General features: G+C 38.7%; 1 protein-coding gene across 15 annotated transcripts in view; it reads left to right on the forward strand.

Moving 5' to 3' along the window:
* The window catches only part of Sei (potassium voltage-gated channel seizure), a 103,031-nt gene that overhangs the window by 13,232 nt on the left and 66,188 nt on the right, over positions 1 to 23,611 (forward strand). For 14 of the 15 annotated variants that reach the window (XM_072904241.1, XM_072904229.1, XM_072904240.1 and 11 more), the window contains exons 2-3: positions 5,809 to 6,039; positions 21,842 to 22,000. In XM_072904241.1, the coding sequence (XP_072760342.1) occupies positions 5,910 to 6,039; positions 21,842 to 22,000 (289 nt within the window). In that variant the 5' untranslated portion in view covers positions 5,809 to 5,909. Of the gene's footprint in view, positions 1 to 5,808; positions 6,040 to 11,616; positions 12,050 to 21,841; positions 22,001 to 23,611 lie in introns of those variants that run through there. The other variant, XM_072904243.1, reaches the window with a different exon arrangement.

The raw sequence follows: 23,611 nt of genomic DNA on the forward strand, positions 1-23,611 counted from the left end.
ATTTCAGATTATTGATTTTTCTTATCAATATAAATTTTTTAAAATATTTGAGTTTAATTTAAACATGTATATAAAATTGCATTCTCTAATTTTTCAATCTTAGACTATTGAAATCCTAGAATAAATTATAATTTCTAATATCTCGAAAGTTGTTGATATTGCGATATTTGTGTGAAGAAAAAATTGACTTTGCATATTTACGCTCACATGTAAATGCATAATTTAAATTTTACTCCATTATTATATTTCAGATTATTGATTTTTCTTATCAATATAAATTTTTTAAAATATTTGAGTTTAATTTAAACATGTATATAAAATTACATTCTCTAATTTTTCAAGCTTAGACTTAAAATCCTAGAATAATTTATAATTTCTAATATCTCGAAAGTTGTTGATATTGCGATATTTGTGTGAAGAAAAAATTGACTTTGCATATTTACGCTCACATATAAATGCATGGTTTAAATTTTACTCCATTATTATATTTCAGATTATTGATTTTTCTTATCAATATAAATTTTTTAAAATATTTTTATTTAAACATGTATATAAAATTGCATTCTCTAATTTTTCAATCTTAAACTATTGAAATCCTAGAATAAATTATAATTTCTAATATCTCGAAAGTTGTTGATATTGCGATATTTGTGTGAAGAAAAAATTGACTTTGGATATTTACGCTCACATATAAATGCATGGTTTAAATTTTACTCCATTATTATATTTAAGATTATCGATTTTTCTAATCAATATAAATTTTTTGAAATATTTTTACAATATTTAAACATGTATATAAAATTGCATTCTCTAATTTTTCAAGTTTAGACTATTGAAATCCTAGAATAATTTTTAATATCTCGAAGGTTGCTGATATCACGATATTTATATGAAGAAAAATTGACTTTGGAATGTGTTACAAAAAATTTAACGTTGCAAAAAGAATACAGTATGTAAGTCATTCAGGATCAAATTAGCGGTTCAAAGAGACAAGGGCGGCTCAGGCGGTAAGTGCGTCAAACGACGAAGTAACTCAGCTAAGTGACATCCTTGGCAAAGGGCCACAACAGTCCTGCCGTCGAGATGCAAACTCGACGAATTCTATTTCTAATCTACGACCGATAAAGTTGCCGCACGATGGGCCGGGTAAAAAGAGGTCTTACACCTAGGTGGTCCCCGTTTACGTTGCTAGTTTGATGCTTCTTCGCCGCTCCTTCCTTTTCAAACTCGACTCAACGAAGCGATTTTTGTCTCGTGAGAATTTTCATCAGTAGGTTTTGTCGCCGTGAGGTTTTCATTGTGCCGTAGCTTTTTCTCGCGATCCCCTTATAGTCGCGGAAAGCCTCGATAAGAGTCGAAAGAAAGAAAATGTTATTCGAGTCGGGGATAAAATTGAAGCTCCAAGCTTGAAAAATACGTATGTGAAATTGGCCTTTCATTATCAAAAATTTAAAAAAATGATTAGAGTTCTGATTGTCCCCCTCTCCCTCCTCCCCCCTTCCCAAAGAATTTTACAATTTTCTATCAGTTTTAGAAATAATTCTGTCGTTTAAAGCACCGAAAATAACACATGAAATTGCGAGGGGAGCCAATTTCACATTTTTCACAAATTTAAGGCGGTATAACTTTTTTGTTATCAACTTTAGAGCTTTAATTATTAAGGGCAATTGTTAGAACTCTTTGGAGGGGGGGGGGGGGGAGATTATATCCTCTATAAGATTTTGAATATTTGTCTTATCGAGGTGAAAATTTTTGTCGGAAATCGGTAGTTTTGTTGAGAGTTTTGGTTGGTGCCCCCCCCCCCCTCCCTACCTTCAAGTGTTATTTTCGGTGCTTTAAACGACAGAATTATTTCTAAAACTACAAGAAAACTATAGAGGGGCAAAACTCTAATGATTTTTAAAAATTTTCAACAATAATCAACTTCACATACGTTCAGAAAACTATGCTAGAGAATATCACATCAACGATAATGTAAAGCGTTACATTTGTGGCGAAAATGTAATTCATTATCGCAAAGTGCTTCTCTAATTACATCTACGCGTGCGAATTTGAAAGTATAAGCATTGATAAACTATACATATATTCTATTCACGTCGAGTCACACCAATGATAATGAGCGAAATACGACGCGAAACAAAACGTGTCGCTGCATTAAAATTTTTTAAAACAAACTTAATTTTATATCATATTATGTTATTTACATTTTTTTTTTCCGCAAACAGTATCTTCAAATAAAAATTCAAGCACCAGCAAAAATCATGAATAAGAATTATATATACATATGTCTTATTTCTGTTTATCTGGTTTTGATTTATATAAAAAAATTAAGCAACACAGCATCACAATCTCGCAACTTAAAGTTTAGATATATCTTTTGAATGCTAGAATGATTTTATCTCCAAACTTTTATGATTGCTTCTGCAATTTCGTTACGTATACAGGTAGAAAAATGCGAATGATCAATCTTGCCTACATGGCGGCGAACAATGTTTCTCTGTTAGTTGTAACTTGGTTGTAGCTGAAGAACAATATTAATCAAAATTAAAATGCTGTTCGCGTAAAGAAAGAGAAAGAGAAGAAGATGTTGCTGCAACTTCTATTTCGGAGTAACGTCTTTCTCAGCAGTCGTAAATTTTTTATCCAGATCATTCGACGGCAGGCTATGCAGATGCATCTGGCGCTCTAGATTTATTGAGAAAATGAAATAATACTGTTATATAAAATTTAAAAGAAAATGTATATATATATATTATATCACGTCAGCTACATCTGTCTAAAAGTTATGATTCTAGAAACAAAGGTAGGAGATATCTTGAATACATGTGATATTAATGGTCAATTTGATATTGAAAGGTCTTTAATTGAGAGGTGTTGATAACGTATAACGATTATCGAGGACTTTCTTGAGTGGCATGAAATCAAAATTGCACGTTGAGTAGCATTTTGGTGTAACGTAATACCATGTCGTAATCTCGCGCAAGCATCGACTAAGAGAGCCCAGTCACGCAATATTCAAAATGATCGCATTCGCAAACGCGCTTCGTAATGTTAATTAGCTTTATCGTGTGCTATGACACGATCACTTCTGCGAAGAAATGAAGTACGGGCAATTGAAGTAAATGGGAGGGAAACGCGAGCAATAATTAATTCACACGGACATCTTTAATCGCAAATCACCTCGCGCGAAGATTATAACCTTGTAATCGATATATCGCATCTACTCTGTCAGAAAGAGATCATATCTCTGTTTAATTATTAATACCATAAGATCTTCTATATTAAGTTTATCTTTCCACGTGGCGAAAATTAAATGAGAGATTTATATCTTGAATCATTTAATTCCAAATTATATTCAATATTATATCAAATTACAATTTTATAAACGCACACGTGAGATTATAACTAAAAAAATTATCCTACTACTATCCTATATTTTATGAAAAATATTTTTTGCATATTACACACATATGTAAATAATATTAGGTAATCTACTATTGTGATATCAAATTACGCTCATGTATGTACGCGCCAATGCGCGCGAGGACATTGAAACTTATTTAACCGAGCCAACAATTAAACTACATTCCGCGATAATTAATTAATTCGCGTTGAATATATTACTTCGATGATTAGACCACGTGGCCATAATAAACGACAGGGTAGAGTCGCTTCAATAAGACGTAATCCATAGACGGCAACACACGCGGCAGAGAAGGAAGGCAAGTCACGCGATATGCAAGGTGATGTTGTTCCGGACATCCGACGGCGGGATGATTAATCTCATACGTTGCGCATACCTCGCGCGCGTACCGTTGTATTTTCAATTTCGGCTTCATTAAACCCAATTGTCCTTCGCTCAGAATGCTCAGGTACGTAACGCGGTGGAATATGAGGGCACGCCGGCGCCCGTGGCACGCAAAGCAGTTGTGACGCTCGGCGCGACTGACATTTCTGCTGGATTCTGGTGCGCCATAACGCCGGCACTTGAAATGCACTTGAAAACGGTCGCGCGTATTAATATCTCGATCGCAGGCCGTACACTCGGCGAGATATTCGAACGAGCGGGAATATCCGTCCCACACATACGCACACACACACACACACACACACACACACACGTGTGAGCCGCGACGATCTCGACGAGTTCGAGAAAAGGCGGATGCGCGACGTTTCTGTTTGTTTAATTCCGTAACGAAATGCGTGGAGAAAATATGTTTATATCTCATTAAAACAGAAGGTTCGCGCGGCTGAGGGAATTTTTCAACCAGTCTTGCATAGAGTCATTATCTCTCGCGTTCTCAGCTCGGCTACCTTAAAAGCATTGCCTCTAGAACATTACCGTTCATTTTTGTTTCTTTTCATTAGGATTTATAAGAGTTTCTTTTCGCTAGTGCAAATATATATATATATATATATATTTCTTTTTGTTTCATAAACTCTAATGCACCCTAAGACCTCTAGTGGAAAGAAACTCTTGTAAATCCTATTGAAATACATGTACTTTTATGTGTACATTATTTTTTTTTTTTTTTTTTTTTTTTTTTTTTTTACACACAGAAAACATTCACGTATCCATCGAGTTGCAGCCTTGTTGACCAACAATAGCCCGAGTATCTTGAAAGCGATATATTTCAACGTAGAATGTCATTTGCGTAGCTTCGCATAACAGCTTAGAGTGAGTCACATGCATTCGATATAAATTCTTGGAATGACCGACAGTGTCGGCGACGGCGGCAGCGGCGACGGCGGCGTCGCCAGCTGACGCGTGCCCGCACTCCCATCTTGTCAACAGGAAATAATGTCGATTTCAACCTAAAGCACGAGAGGATTGAAAGACGCGATGGCGATCCAATCATCCATGTGACTGGATGTATATCCAGTGTCGGATAATTCGCCTCCCTCTTGACGAGGCACGTAAAAGAGATAGAGAGAGACAGACGACGAGAAGCCGACTTACAGTCGCGTGGCAGACGGCCTTAATGGCCCCGGGGCACAGAAATATTTTATGGTGTTCACTTTCAGGCTGTCGCCGGATTTAGGACGAAGGTCGTCGCGCTTCGCGAGCGAATTTCAGTTATTTCGCCATCCGCGAATTGGTTACCACGACGATCGATCGTGGACGATCGCGAATCTCTGGAATATCTGCGGCAGCAGCGATCGAGCATTCGTAGCCGTGTATTCATATTTTGTTATTATTACGTCAGCAATGAGAAATGACGCGTAAAATTCTCATATAGCACACACACACACACACGCTAGGATAAATCCGTTACTCGTTATACGATAAAACGGGCTCGTAAAAGCTGCCGGAAGCATTTATGCAAACGTAACAAATGATATTGGAAGAGAAAAACAATCTAGCACACGGTATATTCCTTACAATAAGGTATCATCATGACTGTCTGAAACTTGGTATACGCGTACGTAGGCGAAATGGCAGTTGCGTTAATTTGCAGCTCAATGCATGCGAGCGATCAGAGAGTAAATATAAATGCCAGGTCGCTCCCGGATTATTGTTAACGAGCGTCCATCTTATTATTATAGTTTACCGTGAATCTGGTTAAATATAGATATTGCGAGAACACGTCGTACAGCTACGTATCTTAATGAGCTATTGAAATCTCGAGACAGATTTAACGAAGCGCGTGCGTGACTGTCGTTATTATTAGAACTAAAATACTTGGCGTTCTCTTTCGGAGTATCATTATATAGGTTGAAAAAATAATGTCCACCTGTCAAGAATGAGGGGACAGGGAGTCGGAGGCTTTAGGTTTAAACTGATTCTATATACTTGCTATGTTGCAGATCGAAGCTTTTTAGTGGCGAATGCGCAACAGGGACTATGCCACATTATCTACTGCTCGGACGGTTTCTGCCGGTTGACCGGCTTCTCAAGGGCCGAGGTGATGCAGCGTCCGGCGGTCTGCGACTTCCTCCATGGACCAATGACGTCACCACACGCGGTCGCGGCCCTACGAGACGCCCTCGCCGCTGGCGTCGAAAAGCACTTCGAGATTCTTTACTACAGAAAAGACGGTGAGTACTTGTGTCAATTAATAACTTAATTAAGGCATCGAATCGGCATCAAATATGCGATGATAATTATGCGAAAGAATTTTATTTTGTTTATTTAAAAAAATTACGAGAATAGCCTATCTGGATTGTGTAAAGTTTTGCGATATATATGCTTTAATATTGAATACGATAAAGGATACAGCCTATCGTACAGATACGTCAGCATGCAAATAAAAACTTGAGGGTCGTTTTTTAACTCTCCAGCTGTTGGTCTATGACAGTTCAGATATACGTTTGTCATGCATACGTAACATACCATGATGTGTTCAAAACGATATTGTCCTTGCGGGTGTCTATGCATATGTAGAAAAGAAGGCGCGAGAAAGCGAACATATTTCAACCTAAATATATATCTTTAGAAACTGTTTTCGCGAACTCGGAATGTAAATAATCTTAATTTGCCGTCGTTTTCAAGGACATTCGTTTTAATGACAACATTTTTCGCGTCTACCAAATAGCATCACGAAAGCGTCTTGTATGTTTCCGTCGTAGTAGCCGAGGTAAATACGAAGTGTCGCGCTAACTTTACGGTTATTGCCGGCGGAAATAAATCAATATAACGCGTTGTCGCACGTAGAGATTTATTGGTCGCTAGTAGGAAAGTCGCAAACGTAGTAGGCATCTTTCATCCCGCCATCCTCCATCCTGGGATCTTTTCCTTCTAAGATAGGGCTTATTAAAAATTTATATAAAGACGTCATTTAATATTAAACGCACTTAAGATTAAACACAGATTAATGATAATATTTATTTTTATTTCACCCCCGTGGTAGCTCGTATGTACATGTTAGCATTTTTTTCCTTTTGAAACGCGATTTGCATGGGCATTTCTTATTGCTAGACACCTGTTTTTGTACTCATTCTTTTATGGCGAACGTATACATTTATCCGGGAACTTCTTCCCCGGGAACAAATCAGCTACGAGGCTTTTTCATATGTAAGACGGATGTAGTAAGAGGTCCGTTATTTGGAGCAAGAAGATTGAATTTGTTCGCAGGCCAGTGCTTACTTCGAACTCGATTTTGCCGTAGCGTCTGACCTTAGCCGCGGTGAAATCAATAGTCACCACTGTATAATTTATCATAGTCATAGTACAGAACCTCCCACTTCTCAGGTGCCGTCAGGTAGACTCATATAGCTATTTTAACTTTCCGGATTTTTCGAGCGATACTTTAATGTGAAAAAGAAAAATCATGAACAAAAATCAACGCCTCGAAAGGCAGTTTTTTTTTTTTTTTTTTTTTTTCTAGGAACACACAATCACCGCGATAATCATCACTCGTATATAGAAAAAAAATAGTACGTAATTACCTATCTGTCAGTGGTCAGTTAACAAAGCACGTAATTGTTACTGTTATTCGAGAGTTAACAACTCTACTGTGACAGCGCAATTATAAACGTGTTCCCCCATCCTGTTCTCATCTTCTCTCCCGTTTCTTCAGCGTCGCGCTCTGACGAAAGCAACGAGACGAAAAAGATCCTACTTTCCCGCTTTTCTTTCACAAGCGCAAGATGGATGGGCACATTGCTTCGCTGCGAGACGCGTTAATTAAGAGGCTTAATTAAATCTCGCCCTACATAACGAGAGAGAGAGAGAGAAAGAGAGAGCAGGAGTGTCGATGGAAGTACGAAACGCGCGAGGAACAACCTGTACTTGACACTTGCCGGGGCGAAACATCCGCGAATGTGTTAGCGTAAGTGAATATAATAGTTACGTACCACGGGTGATTCCGCACCCTTTGTTGTAATAACAAACTCTCGCTCTTCTCAGAGCGGCGCATATCATGTAAGCGTTGACGGCCACTTCGCAAGCCGAAGGAAAACACACAGAGTAGTCCCTGCAAAGGGCCTGAAAAGTAGGATACTTTAGTCATTTTTCAATCGTAGTTACTTAGCTCTCGAGGCTACGTAAATTCACATTTTTATTTTGCGTTATTTATCTTTAATTAATTGATGTTGATTTTCGAAATATAATGCAATCAAGGTGAATTGTTTCTCTCTTTACAATTATGTTTTTCTCCAATGTGAGGTGAATAAATAAAGCCAACTGTTTTTAGCGAATTAAATCCGTCAAATTGTTTACTGCATCGAATTGTTTATTTCGCATTTGGCTCGAGGGAAACGATTTGTGAAACGTGAAAAGCGCGTATCTCTTAATCAGAGTTAACGCAACGCAAGCTTTATAACACGCGGCCTTGCATGGGACTCTTATAACTATTATACCTACTACGTTGGTACAGTTACCGGCATAGAAAATTAATCAATGGACTGCCGAGTTTCAAACTACGATTGCGCTATGCATTAGATACGACTGCAGTTGGCTAATTACGCGAAACTTTTAACAACTGAATTATAGCATCAATACTTATAGCGTCAATAAGTTGGAGAGAGAGAGAGAGAGAGAGAGAGAGAGAGAGAGAGCATTTGCAATATTTTTAAGAAGAAAAAAACAAAAATTTGAAGAGATAAAATAAATAATTTAAAACCTTAAAATCGATTAATTAAAAAACATTTTAAATATTGAAACAAAAAAGTCTCGTTGCGCGTTGAATGTTGGATGCGAATACAAGTTATAATTATTAAGAATAAAAAGGATAAATTCATAAATGCATAATATCACGATGAAATATATGTAGGTTCATTTTTTTGCATCATTAGTTAATTGAGATAAATAATTAAATCGCAAAAAGATAAATTGCGATTGTAGCTAAACCGTGATGAAAGTATAATTGATAATTATCGACCCGACTGGCTTTCACGGATATAAAGCGGACAGAATTTTTTATCTACATTAAAAGAACGATTAATAATAGTTTCGGACTGCGAAAATTGCAGATAGATATAAGAGCGAGCGTATATCAATTATCCTGTCATAGACATGTTCGTTAACGCTAACCCTTTCACGTTTAATAGAGCGAGCATGTCAGAGGTAAAGAGACATCTCTGACAAATCGATTTCATTTGAACAAGAAAACTTTTCTTCGTAACGATTGTTAAATTAACTTATACTTTTCAAAAAATCGTAAAATCTATTAATTTAACACATGAGAGAGTATTTAATATCATTCTTACAAATTTTCCATCCTTTATAATTAAAAAAACTATAGTTATATCGCGACATATTTAATTCATGAAAAATTGATTTTAAATATGCCTAAAGAATCCTTTACATTAAAATTTACGGTCGCTTTTTTTTTCGGAACGTGTACATGAAAATATTTAAATGCATTTAATAAATATAATTTGCGAATCAAATTTCATACATTAAAAAGCTCGATTTTCCACAGAATCCGTATCACCTCGGGTTAAACGGTAGAACCAACCGATCGTGCGTAATTATGTCACCGTGAGATGAATCCATCTACCGATCTCTCTCTCTCTCTCTCTCTTTACGTTCCGCTCGATTTCTCTCGTTCACCTCTCCTCTTGCGCGAGGGCCATTTCGCGCGAACGCCTTCTTCAGAAAAGCTCTCGCACATAGTTACGCAACACGGCTCGCGGCTCGCGGCTCGCGGCCGCGAGGACGGCGTGTTTTGAGGCGTCCAAGAATAGCTCCGTGCTCGTATTCCAACCCCTCCTCTCGTTGCTAAAACACCTGCCCTCCCCGCCCGTTGTACCCTCTTTTCGCGTGTCCCTCTCTCCCCCGCGGCACAACGACGTTGCCGTTTAGTCAATGACATCACGAAACGACGGCGCACGAACTCTCTTCCCCCACCCGCCCGCGCTTTTGGTCCATCGCCGGTGGCGTTTACCACGTGTGTGACGTCACCGACAACCGTCCTTCCCCTCCCCATCTCCCTTTCCCCTTCCACTCTACGCCATCGGCGGCGACGATGGCTGCAAGCTCGGGGCTCGGGCACGGGCCACAAAGCTCCCGGTGGCGTCACAGGACAACGACCCGGTGACTGGCGTCCGTGGCGTTCGCACCATGGCCGGTCGATTGGCTCCTGTCGGCTCGTGGCTGCGGACCCGCGGCACGATTTCGAAAGCATCGCCGGGGAAAACGGCCGGCCGGCGCGGCACCACCTAAGATGCGAGCTTGCAGTCTCCGCGGCGGCAGCGAGCCAAGCCTTTGCTTATGCTCGGACCGTTCGCGTTCGATCGCGCGAGAGATGTTGGAGTGAATTTTCGGCGGATCGATCGAGAGCTTATACGGATCTCGCGGTGCGACGAGTAAAGGCTCGCGCGTTTCGTATAAAATAGTGGCTCTATGGCTGAATGGTTTATGAACAAAATTGCGAGGAGACCGAATAAAATTAATTTTCGTAATCGTTAAAAAGGCAGGCTTGATTAAATTACGATGAACGAAAAAACTGTTGCGGCTGTGATCACGTATATAGTGCAAGTATATAATTAGCGAGATGACGCTATTCTTGGTTTGCTGATATAGCTTGCAATTTTCAATACGCTGAAAAACACGAGCGTGGTAATTTCAAGATATTGTATCAAATGAACTGAAAGCAATATTATAAAACTTCTTTTCTATTTTTTCTTTTTTTATGTAATTACTGAACAATTTAAAAAGATTCACATGACGTAAATATAAAAATCTAATTATTATTGATGATAATGTGATTACACATTAGTAAGCAGGAAATAAGAATGTGAAAATTTCTTTTTTTTCGGACACGTGCAAATTATAATTTCAATTATTTCTTTAATCTGCGAAAGTTTGCGTACACGCAGTTGAAAGTCGATTTTTTCAAAATAACGCTTTTTGTGCTTTAAATTCGTTCCATCGTTATTTCGGAAACTCGCGCTTTACTTTGAAAGGTGTCAATGTATTGATCACGCGAATGCACAATTTCGCGGACGCTCTGCGTTATCTAACCCGTTTAGTGAATAAATTCCGCGATTCGCGAACAGAGTTTCCGATATCGGCTCCGCCATTGTGCCGGAATAAAACTCGCGTGTATTCCGGAAAAATCTATATCGATTGACAGCTCAAACTGTAAAATTCTAAACTCTAATTTTTTTATAACTATATCGTCACAATATATTGTCCCTGTTATAAAATTCTTGTTATAAAATCTATTATTTAAAATATATTTAATTAACAATAGTACTTAAGAATTAATATTATATATTAAAATTATTTCTATAAAATTCCATTATAATTAATCTTTACTCCGTATTGTTATTTTTGGCACCTTCTAACTGTACAGATGGGTACAGCGTATTTTCGATAAGTTTACTTAATACGTAAAAGTGTTTAAAAAAATCTGAAAAAATGTATATACCTTCTTTGAACATTCTAAACAAAGACTAAAATAATAAATTTGAAAAATAATTTATTTAAATATATTATTTTATGATTATTTGTTTTCGAGATATTGACGTGTTGTTAGAAAAATCACAGACAAAAATGATCCGTCAGTACGGAATAAGGGTTAATAATTAGCAAAATTTTAATTTAATTAGCAATATTAATAAAAATAATATATATCTCATATATTTCTAATTTATATCTAATTATTTAACGCGAATAAAACAAAATCTTAATTATAAAGATTTTAACTTAATAATAGAAGAGTTAAATAAAATACTCTTTCTTTTTGAAAAATCTGTATAATTGAGTCACACGACATTAATTATATGCATGTTGAGATCAGCGGAAATTTTTTCACGCTTGTGCACGAATATTACCTGTTGAATTTTCACGAAAGTCACGTAAGCGCGACCGCAATTTCTGCATCCCGAGGGAGCGGCGCGATGCGAATAGCGCGGGATCTGCTTGTGAATCTTTTATATTACGCCCCGGCGAAACTGTAAGCTCGATCGCGCCTCCGACAAGAGACTCATTCGTCCTCGGATCGCCTATAGAGATTCCGCCTTTCTCGCGAAATCGATTTCCGGCCTGTTCATGCGAGGCTTCGCTGAATTCCGCCGGGAATTGGCGCGAATAAGAACGAGTGATGAGCTGCGACGCGGAGAGCCCGGAAGAGGAACAGCAATGGATTCCCGCAAAGTTGTAGGTTTAATTTACTTACTCTTATTGTAATTAACGTTATACCTTATCTCGTTCCTTACTTTTCCCCGGAGCTAACGTTTCAACTATGCCACGTCGCGGCCGTAATTCTGTGACAATGAAATTAGATTCCTTTTCTCGCGACTGTGCTCGCAGGGAATTTTAATGGCCATTAAAAAGAATCCATAATTTTTTTACCTTTCTTTTTTCTCGCGATTCGTATACACCATAGGATAAGACTATCCAAACCATATGTAATTTCTTTGAGCTTCATATACGATTATAAAATACGGCAATAAAATATAATATATCGCGAGAGAAGTAGTTAAAATTATTTACATTCTCTCTTCTTTTTGTAAGCCAGCTCTAATTCGGCTTCTCTGACATATTCTAGTTTTTCCACTCGCCCACCAGTTTCCTTTATTTATACATCAACGTATTTGGCGAGAAGGTCAAGGTTAGTTCTCTTAGTGTATATTTTTACTACACAAACGCGTAATTAATATTCAACACTGGGTCAAAATATATCGCAAAGTTAGCAGAAACAGTCTGAGCTTCTCGGATTTTCGTCATTTTGTGTGGTATTCCCGTGAATCCGCACGGCAGTATAAGTCTTTCATAGAATCGCGTTTTCATATCATCCTCGTGATTTACGAAGCTCCTCTGACAGGAGCTTTCGATGTTGCGAGCTTTATAGAGCTTTGGCTGGCACCATCCCCGCGAGTCGACAAAATTCTGACGTATCTTGTAAATTTTTTCATACCGAGTATCTCATATCAAGAGAGCCTCAAGGCCTCACTGTCCTTCCATCTCCTTTTTTTCATATATTCTTTAATTTTGAATCGCGACTGTTTGAAAAGTTTGTTGTGCCTTTTATTTTCATGCAAATCAATCGACAAAGAAATACATTTCGATATTCACAAGAGGGAGTGGTAGTAATGAATTTAAAGTAGCCTATCGTCGAAATGTCTAACATTTTTTATGAATTTTCCCGAGGGACGAAAGCATGGTTTTATTAATATTTTATTACATTCGATATTCGAAATTATATTATAGCATTATCCCGTATAATCTATTGATAGACAAAATAAAATGTAATAATAATGCTTCACTACTGTGCCAATAATTGATCGCGCAGGTAATATACGTATAATTCAAAATATATTAAAAGCTTCATTTAAAATTATTCGACTTATAACATTAGCCGCAACTGAGAACTGAGCATCCGATATTGTTTAAATATTTCATGAACCACTGCCGATCAGCGAGATATCGGACTTGCATTTTTATTTTATCTTTATTAGTCTCGATATGTTGCGTGTTATTTTACCATCACATTTAGATTCCTATTTTTTTTTTATATAGGAAAGGTCGAAATTACTGTTTCCCGTTCGACAAAAAACCGAAAAGAAACTCGTTCAATTGTACTGACAATCGTCCAAAGATCATTATTTCGGAAGAAAATGACTCCTATTCGTATATTCGAGCGAAAAGAGACCCACGTGCGCATTTGCAAAGGCGCAATTAGTCTTTGCCAATACTTACTCGTCTACTCTCTTTCGAAATTAATCTGAGAACTCTTGACATATACGATCGAAGATAAGGAGAAAATAGGGAACTGAACTACTATATTCTCGCTTCGCAGGAAGCAAGACACGTTTGTCGACAGGAAACGAAAGTTTGACATAATATTTGTTTGCTCTGTAGATAGCTTGACGCTAACTCAATCCTCGAGAGAATAACGACTATATCTGCGAATTGCTTCGATAATTTCAGAGAGCAAACGTCGAAATATTTTCCTTCATTCAATTTCGCAAATGGTTTGTTCATTTTTATGAAAGATTAAATGTAACAAAATTGAGAAAACAAATATATACGCATGAATATTTGTACTTGAGAGAAACTACGTAAACGCGTGTTTATCTAATTTTATCGTGAATAGTATGTCAAAGTTAATGATCGCATTCCGTCGTTTAGGATGTTATTCCGATGCACTCTATGCAAACAGACACAAATCTTTCGGCGATGAATGCAAGCGAGACATTCTCAACGCTCTTACATCCGATCTCTGAGCTCCATCAATTTGTTACATTCCTGGGTCATTAATTAAACTGTCTAACCCTGACCGCATGTAGACGGAAATATCTTTCCAACAAAAGTACGCGACATTCTGGAATATAATTAAAATTGATTAATCGTAGAAAGAGAGAGAAAGATTTAGGAAGCCACTACTGAGTTTTATTTACGTCGTATTTACGTTACAGTGACATTTTCTTGTCGGTCACGTGACCATTTCTGGCAAGTGTGCTGATTATCGAGCTTTCGGAGCTTACGATGCCAGGCCTCGTATGCACAGTAGGAAAAGAGAATGAATTCGAGAAAGAGAGAGAGAGAGAGAGAGAGAGAGAGAGAGAGAGAGAGAGAGAGAGAGAGAGAGAGAGAGAGAGAGAGAGAGAGAGAGAAAACGAGAAAGCTAGGGCAAATGGAAAGAGTAGAGGGAGGAGAGAGATAAGATAAACGAGGAGAAGACAACCAGAGAGGGTGGATCGAGAAAGAGGGAAAGAGAGCGCGCGTTATATTTCTGTGCATCGCTTGGCCTGTACCGTGCGCTACCACGTCACAGAGTCATTGCACTCCCCCGTGACGTCACGGTGGCATAGCGTCATCGACCAATTGGAGGTAGCCGTTAACCTATTAACCACTCGCTCGCACTGCGGTATCGTGACCCGACTGGTTGTCCACCAAGTATCTCCTCAATCACCAACACACACACACACAATATGTCATTTGATGTGTAATAACTGCTGGTTGAAGCTTTTTCTGCAAATTTAATAGAGAAAAAATATCCTTTATTATTTATAACGCGATACAAGATTAGAGATAAATGATAAAAATTAGAATATATTATTTGCAAAGAAGAAAAAAAAAACTGAAAAATCGAAGAATCGAGAATTAGTGAAAAAAAAAAAATCTTTATCTTACGAATAAATGTATTGTTGGGAGGCAAGCAAATGTGATACAACAGAACACATTATCTTTTAAAATCCGCAGTTATACATCTTGCTGTCAGTCACGGCCGCAAATTTATGGTACCGCGAAAAAAAGGTAAAAAGAGATTAATAGGCCATCAATTCACTGGGCTAAAGAAAAATCGATAAATCGCGGGGATAAAGGACCTACATGTGGCGATTTGAATCCCTCGCAAGGTGAGTGCACGTACCCAGAGATGAGGGAGGGGATTGAATGAGAAAGGGCCATGTGTAAATTAGTTTGGCGGATTAAGCTTGGAGTCGGCTTATTTTTGGTAATGTGCGGGTCCCCGAGGAGGAGAGACGGAATTGCGGATGTTTATTTATAGTAGCCGCTCGGTTTTGCCGCGTCGCAAATTTAGAAACTCATTTTGTTATCTTCGCCTCTCTCGCTGCGTATTATCAAATTCCGCCTGTATGTTTCTTCCTATATACTGCGCATCGAGACGGACCCGGACGCCGAAGATACGTTTGGCCGTCGGCCAGGACTATTGTTCCATAGACTCGCCTATTTTACGCGCACTCTGATAACCATAAATATCCGTCTCTCTGCGCGTTCCTTTTGTCACGGTTGTATATTTCCTTGTTCTCGCTCAATAACTGCTTTCCGGCCAGGTAATTGAAAACATCGGTGCCAAAGAAACTTCATCTTTTTCTACAAGAGAATTACTTACTGTCTGTTAATATTATAAATAAAAAAGAATCAGCTCGCTGACGTACAATAAATTAGTTTTAATTTAAAAAATTTGAATATAAATATTTGTAAAATGGAAAATTTTGGCATTATTACGCGCAATCTGACGAGTAGACAGTTTATTAATATCCTATTGGACGACCTACTTTTAACTCTCAATCGAGAAAAAAATTTCCTTTATTGGCAATTTCGAGTGTCATAAACGTATAGTGCTCTCTGCCGAAAATACCAAGGAAAACGGCGTGCAACTATCAACGGGAGTTTATTACCGTCTACACGAGGTGCTCTCGAAATAGGTGCAGACTACTGGACTCTTCCCTTTACTCTTTCTACTCGACGTGTCCCGTGGACATCGCAAACCTGTTACAGTTATGTGCGCGCGCGCGCGCGTACCGTTACTCTAATATTAGCCGTGTGTTCTTCTGATGCGTGCTGTAAATTACCGGCGGCGCGAGCACGTGAATTAGCCAGCGTTCACGGAAATAAATCGATGCGCATCGCGACAGCTCGGCGCTTTACGCGAGAAATTTGTCCGATTCTTTGAGGTTTACACTGTGTTTCGCTTCCGTCGACCAGCGTTTTCTCCGTACAACGTAACACTTCCATAAATCAGCCCGCGATTTATTTTCCGCGAAAAAGAAAGAAAAAAAAAAAAAAAGAGCAACGCTATCTTTCAACGGCGAGAAAACGTCACCTTGTAAAATTTAATGCCTCGTTAAATAAAGCCCGTTCTTCGTATATTCTTCCTCGCTCGGTGAAAGAAAGGATCGTATCTCCGACTCTCATCCGAGGACTTCATCTGAACGAGTAATTTTTGTCACTGATAGATTTAACAATGCCTTAGCTGGAGAATTTCACGGCCGACCAACGATCCTTCTCGCGAGCCGATCGATGGCCGACAATATTTCATCAGGTGGCCGGTCGTCGACGGCGGATTATCGGATTTTCGAAGAAAGAGTCCCGAAGATGGGATCAATGAGGACGCGCGATCCCCTTTTTCCCTTCGGCGTCCGATATCTCTCACACTCTCACCCCCTCTCTGCCTTTTTCGGCGATACTGTGTGTGGGTCTCGAGTACGTTCACCCCCGATGGCGCATCGTCCTCTACTTTTGCGTCTTCTTATTCTCCCTCAATTCGTTCGCCAATTCGTCCGTGATTCTACGAGAGACGAGGTTTTCCTCATTGTCGGCCTAAAGTTGCACCCGAGGACTTGATGGGACGAGATCTTGTGCGAAACAAAGCGAATAGTCCTTCAGCATCGTCGACTGGGACCCACGCGGTCTTGGAAATTGCGCCCCGCGGACTTTTATCCGACAATGAGGGCTTCCTTTCTTCGTTTCTTCGCGGATTACCTCGCGTATCTCGATGAAAACTTTGGCAAAAGTCTGCGTCTTTGTTCTCTCGATCCCTCCCATCCCCGCCGGTTACTTCTCGCATCTCTCATCCGGAGGACTTGATTTGATTTTCTTCGAAATTTAGAGTTTTTTTTTTTTTTTTTTTTCAAGTCTCGGAGATATTTATTGCAATATTAATAAGATTTAATAATATTGAGAGAAAAAAATTCTGCAAAATTTAAAAATACATTCTCCATCAATTCTCGAGTCACGAACTCTCTCGTGAATGTCCCATCAGCTGCTTTGAAAGCATTCTATAGACAAGAAGAACCTAATGAGGTCGAGGCGAACCTTGATCTGGTTGCTGGTTTGCCGTGAATTATTATACAATCGTCCGCAATTTCCGTTCACGTTTCGACACGAAAGGACGTGCCGGAACACGCATTGATCCGTCAACAGCAATTTGCTACGCACGGCTTTTACGATCGTCGCGGGAATTATGTTACGTCGTATATTAATTCCATTGAATTTACGATAACGAGCGACCGATAATGCATAATTCATGTACCAGTGCGAATATATGATCACATCTCTCGAGAGAATGCCTTACACGGTAATATGTAACACACAATCTTACATGTTATGTTTGAAATTATATTTTCGTATAGTTACATTTTTCTCGACCATATTAAAAAAATTTCTCTCATATTCACCTTATATCTTTTTTTATTACGGCATTGTTTAAATTTCATATCTCAATTTTCTTTCATTACTTCTTTCACATCGAATTTGTCCAACCCAGGTAGCAAGCACATGTCATTTTGACGTCGAAAACTGGTCATTTCTAGCTGAATGACGTCACGTGACCAAGTAATGTCTAATTTAAAACTTTTTTTTGTGACGTCTTAATAATGTTGTAAAAAAAACGTCATAATATCGTGATTCTTGTAAATCGCCTAAGTATTACTATTTTTTAACTAAAAAATTTTATTTTTTATATCTTGTTATTAAATTATTAAAACAATTTTACGTATAATTTTGATATTCACAATTGTCTATATGCCTCAGGGCCCCAACATGAATTTCCTCTATAACCTGGGACTTGATCGTGACATTTGATCATGAATCTTTTCCTCTAGCGTAAACTCGTGAAAAGTGAAAAGTTTCATTAACGAATTCAATATTTGTGAATGAATTTTTCATTTTTTACGAATTCACACTCGATCAAATGTCATTAAAACGTCACTAATAAGGTCTAAAATGGTCATAAAGTCACGTCTTTTTAACATCTTGAAATGTCGTCCTCGATCTGTAACATTAGTCCGTCATTTTTCCGTCATATTTGACTCGAACTGACCATGTTTTGACGTGGTCAAAATGTCGTGTGCTTGCTACCTGGAACTGGTTTTTTTTTTTTTTTTTTTGGAATTAGCTTCAGAAAAAAATTTCGATCAATTTTCCGAAAGCATGAAATTTCAAATTTATTTGGATTAGCAGCGATGTCATACGTATATACATGAAGGAAACGTCGCGCACTCCATCTCGCACAAATTTATCCGGACCGCTCGTAGAGAAACGACTGCCTTTACTGTCGGTTTTACGAGGGCGCGTGTTTCCGAAGCACCGTACTCGTAAAATGAGCTGCCGCAGTATCCCCGTTATGCTATCTCGGTCCTTCTTTTTTTCCCCCTCCTCCCCCCCCTCCCGCCCTTTCGCACCTATAGAACTTTAATGTCCGACATAGTGACCGTTCTGGCCGGAACTACGCGGAGATAAAACATCCGTCTCTCACCTTATCTGACGCGCTGAAGTGTTCCCAGTGATATCATTTAACCTTTTCGGTGACACCAGCCGGAGGAGAAACTTCGCACTTTCCGGCACATTGACTCTCATTTTTAGCCTCCTACTTCCTTCTAATCAGAAAAAGATAATGTCCACGGGGATAATTGACAAAAATTTCAGACGGAATATAGATATAAATACAGTCAGAATATAATATGCAACTAACTTATAAAGCGGAAAATTATAAAGCGGTATTAATACAAACCTCTTATATGAGGATTATATAAATTCGATAACTCATCCCCTTTGTATCCATTACAACTGAATTATCCGAATTGCAATTATTCGTATAAGATTTTTTTTTTTTTTTTAAGAACGCTTTGTTATTTCTATTTTAACAAACACGAAATAACGAGTCACACAAAGCGGCAACAAGAATTTTTTACCGATTGGTTGTCGAAATCCTTTGTAATTGAATAGGTTTTTGATAAAATCTTTTTTTTACAACAACATACATAAGTCTGCAAATGGAGATGCCATCAGAAAGAGAGAAAAAAATAACGTTGAAATTGAAAAATGATTAAATTTATATAAATTACTATAATTGTTATACAGTTGTTATTATGCCCTACAATATATAATAGAGCAGAAAAAAAAAAAAAAAAAAAAAAAAAAAAAAAAATGATTATTTTAGCAGAAAATACAAAGAAAACACTTAATATTATTTTTTAATTAATTAATTTATTTTTAAATAGTATCTCTTTTTCAAAAGATAGAATATTTTTTTTATTATCTTTAAAAGAAAATCAGTAGCGCGTGCAATAATTTTTTGTGATCGTGCTTGAGATTCGCGAGTTGCACGCATTGAAATATGATTCACTCGCATTTCAACCGGACTTAAAAAGCCAACTGTGCGTGACCCCGTCGCACGGCGTGCATGATTCCACATGGAGACAAAGAGAAATCGTGAAAGAGAGAAAGAGAGAGAAAGAGAGAGAAAGAGAGCGCTGGCGGATCGATAGGACAGCTTGTCGTGACGTTTCTGAAGAAACCACACGTATCAGCTGCTTTAAGCGTTAACAATACGCGAGGTGCAAACTGTTAAATTAACAGCACGACTGGGGCTTGCTGGGTAAACGGAGAGCTTGTTTGGAATGTCTCAGTTAATTTAGTTACGATGACATTCAAATCGGATTAACTAGAAACAGAAGTGTCTGAGATAAAAATGTGTCCTTGAACGAAAATAAAATTATGTTTCTCTCTCTATTTTGAAAAATACACGTTATACAACTATAATTCTAAGGAATTTTGTAGAAAGATATCGTCGGAAAATTTATTTCTCTTTATACCCTGTAAGATGATATCTATTGTATCACACGATATATTGGACAAAAAATTTCGAGGACAGCATCCTTGACCCTGACATCGATCAAGATGAGAAACGATCTATTGTGGGTATCACAAATTGACGGCTTGTGTAATCCGAGAACATGTGAATCTTATCAGACATGTTGACGCGTTGTACGGGGGATGATGTTCATTACAGAATATTCAAGTGGCTATCTTGGCACGGTTTCTTGGGAAAATTTTTGCAAGAGACATACTTTCTTTTGTGTTGATATATATTTTGAATCTCGTCCAAGGACGCGTAAACATCGTCTCTAATTAGTTCGCGTACTTTAAATAAATCTCGTTAACACTCTTCACGCGGGAAATTATTTTCCTTCCGCGCAAGATTGCCGAGTTTTCCAACTGCAGCTGAACTTGTAACAAAAAACCTGACATCTTACTTTTCTTACTTATCTTGCGTGTCCGTTTTGTTACTATTATCACGACTGGGATGACGAGTTACAATTAGAGAATGCAAGAGATTAAATTCCAGCTTGATGATGATTTTTTTATTTAATCACGCGCACCAGGAAACCGACGTTGACGTTTGACAGGAAAGCGCTATCACATGTTTATGTTTCTCGTGGCTCGTGGAACTCGAGGATAAAATAACAGTGTTGCTTTTCGAGGATACTCCAACATGTTTGCAAGCACATACGCAAAAAGAGAGTGCGATAAATTCCGCATCCAGATTGGCGAGATTATATTAATGTTTGATGTAACGAGGCTGTAACAACGGACTTATATATCGAGCAAGCTCACATTTTTATGTCACTTGAACGACAATATAAACTTTACGACGATATTAACATTGTGCTAGAACGGGACAAATTATTCGGATGCAGTTCAGAGACTTTTATAGCAAGTTGCGCAATTTTATTATCGGCTCCTTTTTGTTTCTTCCCGCGTATCCACAAGTGAAATATTACCATCGCTGCACAGTTTGCGCATCGATGTCTGAGAAGCATCCACTAAACGTCAATCTAGAATATTTATCGCGTCGCACAGTCGCTAATGGACTACGGCGCTTTGTGTACGTGCCTCGGCATAAATTTCTCTGATGATTTATATTCTTGATTTTAACATCGTTCGGTATTTCCAAATTTTATGGCAGCGCCTCGCGACAGTCCTTGACACGCATCGAAGTGCCATCGACGATGTTCCCGCTGGCTTCCAAGTGCTGTTAAGAACTTGAGTTTTCGAGTATATAGATGGAAGAAGTTGGCCCGGATTGCGCTCTTTACTTTACGAAATATAAAATTTAACTTGGAACAATTCAGTTTTACACATTAATCAATTTTTTTTTTTTTTTTTTTTTATCTAGGATTGTTTTTCGAGATACTATCTTTCGAATGGCGCGTCGGTTTTCACAAGATGCTGAGTCTGCGAAAAGTTGTTTCAAACGATCCCCCTACTCGCGGATTATTTTGCAAGTAAATTAAACTTGGCGCACAGCGGATCGCTCTCGAATATATATACATTTATGATGAGAGCTCCATGAGGACGTGCGGTCAGAGACGCGATTTCCCCTCGTAATATATCTGACTTGCTAATTTTCTGTTTCAGGAACCAAGTTCCTCTGCAGCGAGGTGATAGCGCTAATAAGGAGCGAGGTGGACGACATTTGCCTACAAATCATAAACTTCGAGGACCTGAGCTCGCAGCCGCCACCGCAGGCCGCGATCCCGCCACCGAGTCAGGCCAACAACAGGCTCGCGACACGCTGTATGTTCCAATTTTATTCGTTCTACTTCGACTCGTCCCGATCGTATTCGCGCGCGTGTCCGAATTTTCGCACGAAAGTTTACCGTAAAATTTCACCGCGGCTCCGAAAACCAAAACACTCTCCGGAGTCTCTTGTACATCGCGAGAAACTTCTGCTGCCCACGCAACGAGCTCTATAATATTACAAAAAAAAAAAAAAAAAAAATACGCGGATATTAAAATTCTGGTTGAAATTTTCCAGATTTGAGAGAAAAGAGACCAACATTTTTTAATCAATCGAGTTGTCGTTACAGAGCTCTGTACGTACGCGACGTCCGCCGATCGAATCGCAATCCTATTCGACAGCTCTTTTTGCGCAGCTGAATTAAACGATAAACTTGGGCGGAACAATTTACACACGATATCCTGGCCAAGACATTTCGTGCTTCCCACACATATAACTTCCTGCGGCTTTTAAACACGCGGCTATCATTACTTGCCGCTGCATCGTCCGTTATAAGACACCGTCGCGCGCTGACATTCGCCGCCGCCCCGTTCTTACAAGTGGGACACGTGATGTTGTGGCACACGTAGGCTCTACTCCTCTTGTGACGATCATTATTACGATCATAGATCCAGGTCAGGTGTATCCGCATAATGAGCCGCGTTACAATCCTGCGGAAATTTGGACGCGACTTCTTTCGTCTGCGCAATTACGTACATCGCTGCATTGTCATTTTCCCCTGCACGTGTGTGTGTGTGTGTGTGTGTGTGTATATGTGTATCCTAATATGGCCGTAGAATTTGTGGGTATCCTTGAATGCATGAATTGCTTTTATCTATTACTCCCCTGTGTTAATGCGCATGCAATATTTTCATGTAAATGCGACATATCTCTGCATATAATTAGATTTTGCTCTCGCGTTATCGCTGGACAGACGCGGTATAAAATATGTAAAAGCCGCTGCGGTCCCAGTATTGCTCTTCTGCATAATGTCAGTGCGTTCACATGACATTTCCGTGATTCTCACAAAAGATACAATAACAATGATGTATAAAGTTTATCGATAAAAAAAATTAATTTTCTAGATTGCTGCTAATAACAAACCACTGTGTCGTATTTATTTTTTTCTTTTTATCAAAGAATTCTAGTAAACGTGTTTTCGTCATTTGAAGAAAACGCTTGATTTGCATTGATTGAAAGGAGGCTTTTACACCAAGTAAACTTTAATCTCCAATCCGTAGGATTGCGTAGGAACGTTTTCGCGATAAACTTCTCCACAGTTTTCTCGTGCCAATTTAAAAAAAACATGCACGCATACACGCGTATTTGCATATATGCGTATGAGAAGACGGGACACGTGGTCGCGTTTTATATCTGGAGTGCTCGCGAAACTATTTTTAGAGTGACGCTGCAGAGAGCGCTGGACGTGCGCGGCGCGCCTAACGGTTAACCCTGACCCGGTAATAAATGTTATGCCCTCGAATAGGTAGCTATAGGCACAGGCACCTTACCTCCCGGTTGATAATCCTCCCCCTAAGCAGCTCAGCTGATGGTTAGAGACTTGTAACAGAAATCGATCGTAACGGAAAGTCGCGTAGCATTAAAAGCGTGCTTGAGGAAATACCTTT

The sequence above is a fragment of the Anoplolepis gracilipes genome, chromosome 13 (assembly GCF_047496725.1).
Source record: "Anoplolepis gracilipes chromosome 13, ASM4749672v1, whole genome shotgun sequence".
Lineage (NCBI taxonomy): Eukaryota > Metazoa > Arthropoda > Insecta > Hymenoptera > Formicidae > Anoplolepis > Anoplolepis gracilipes.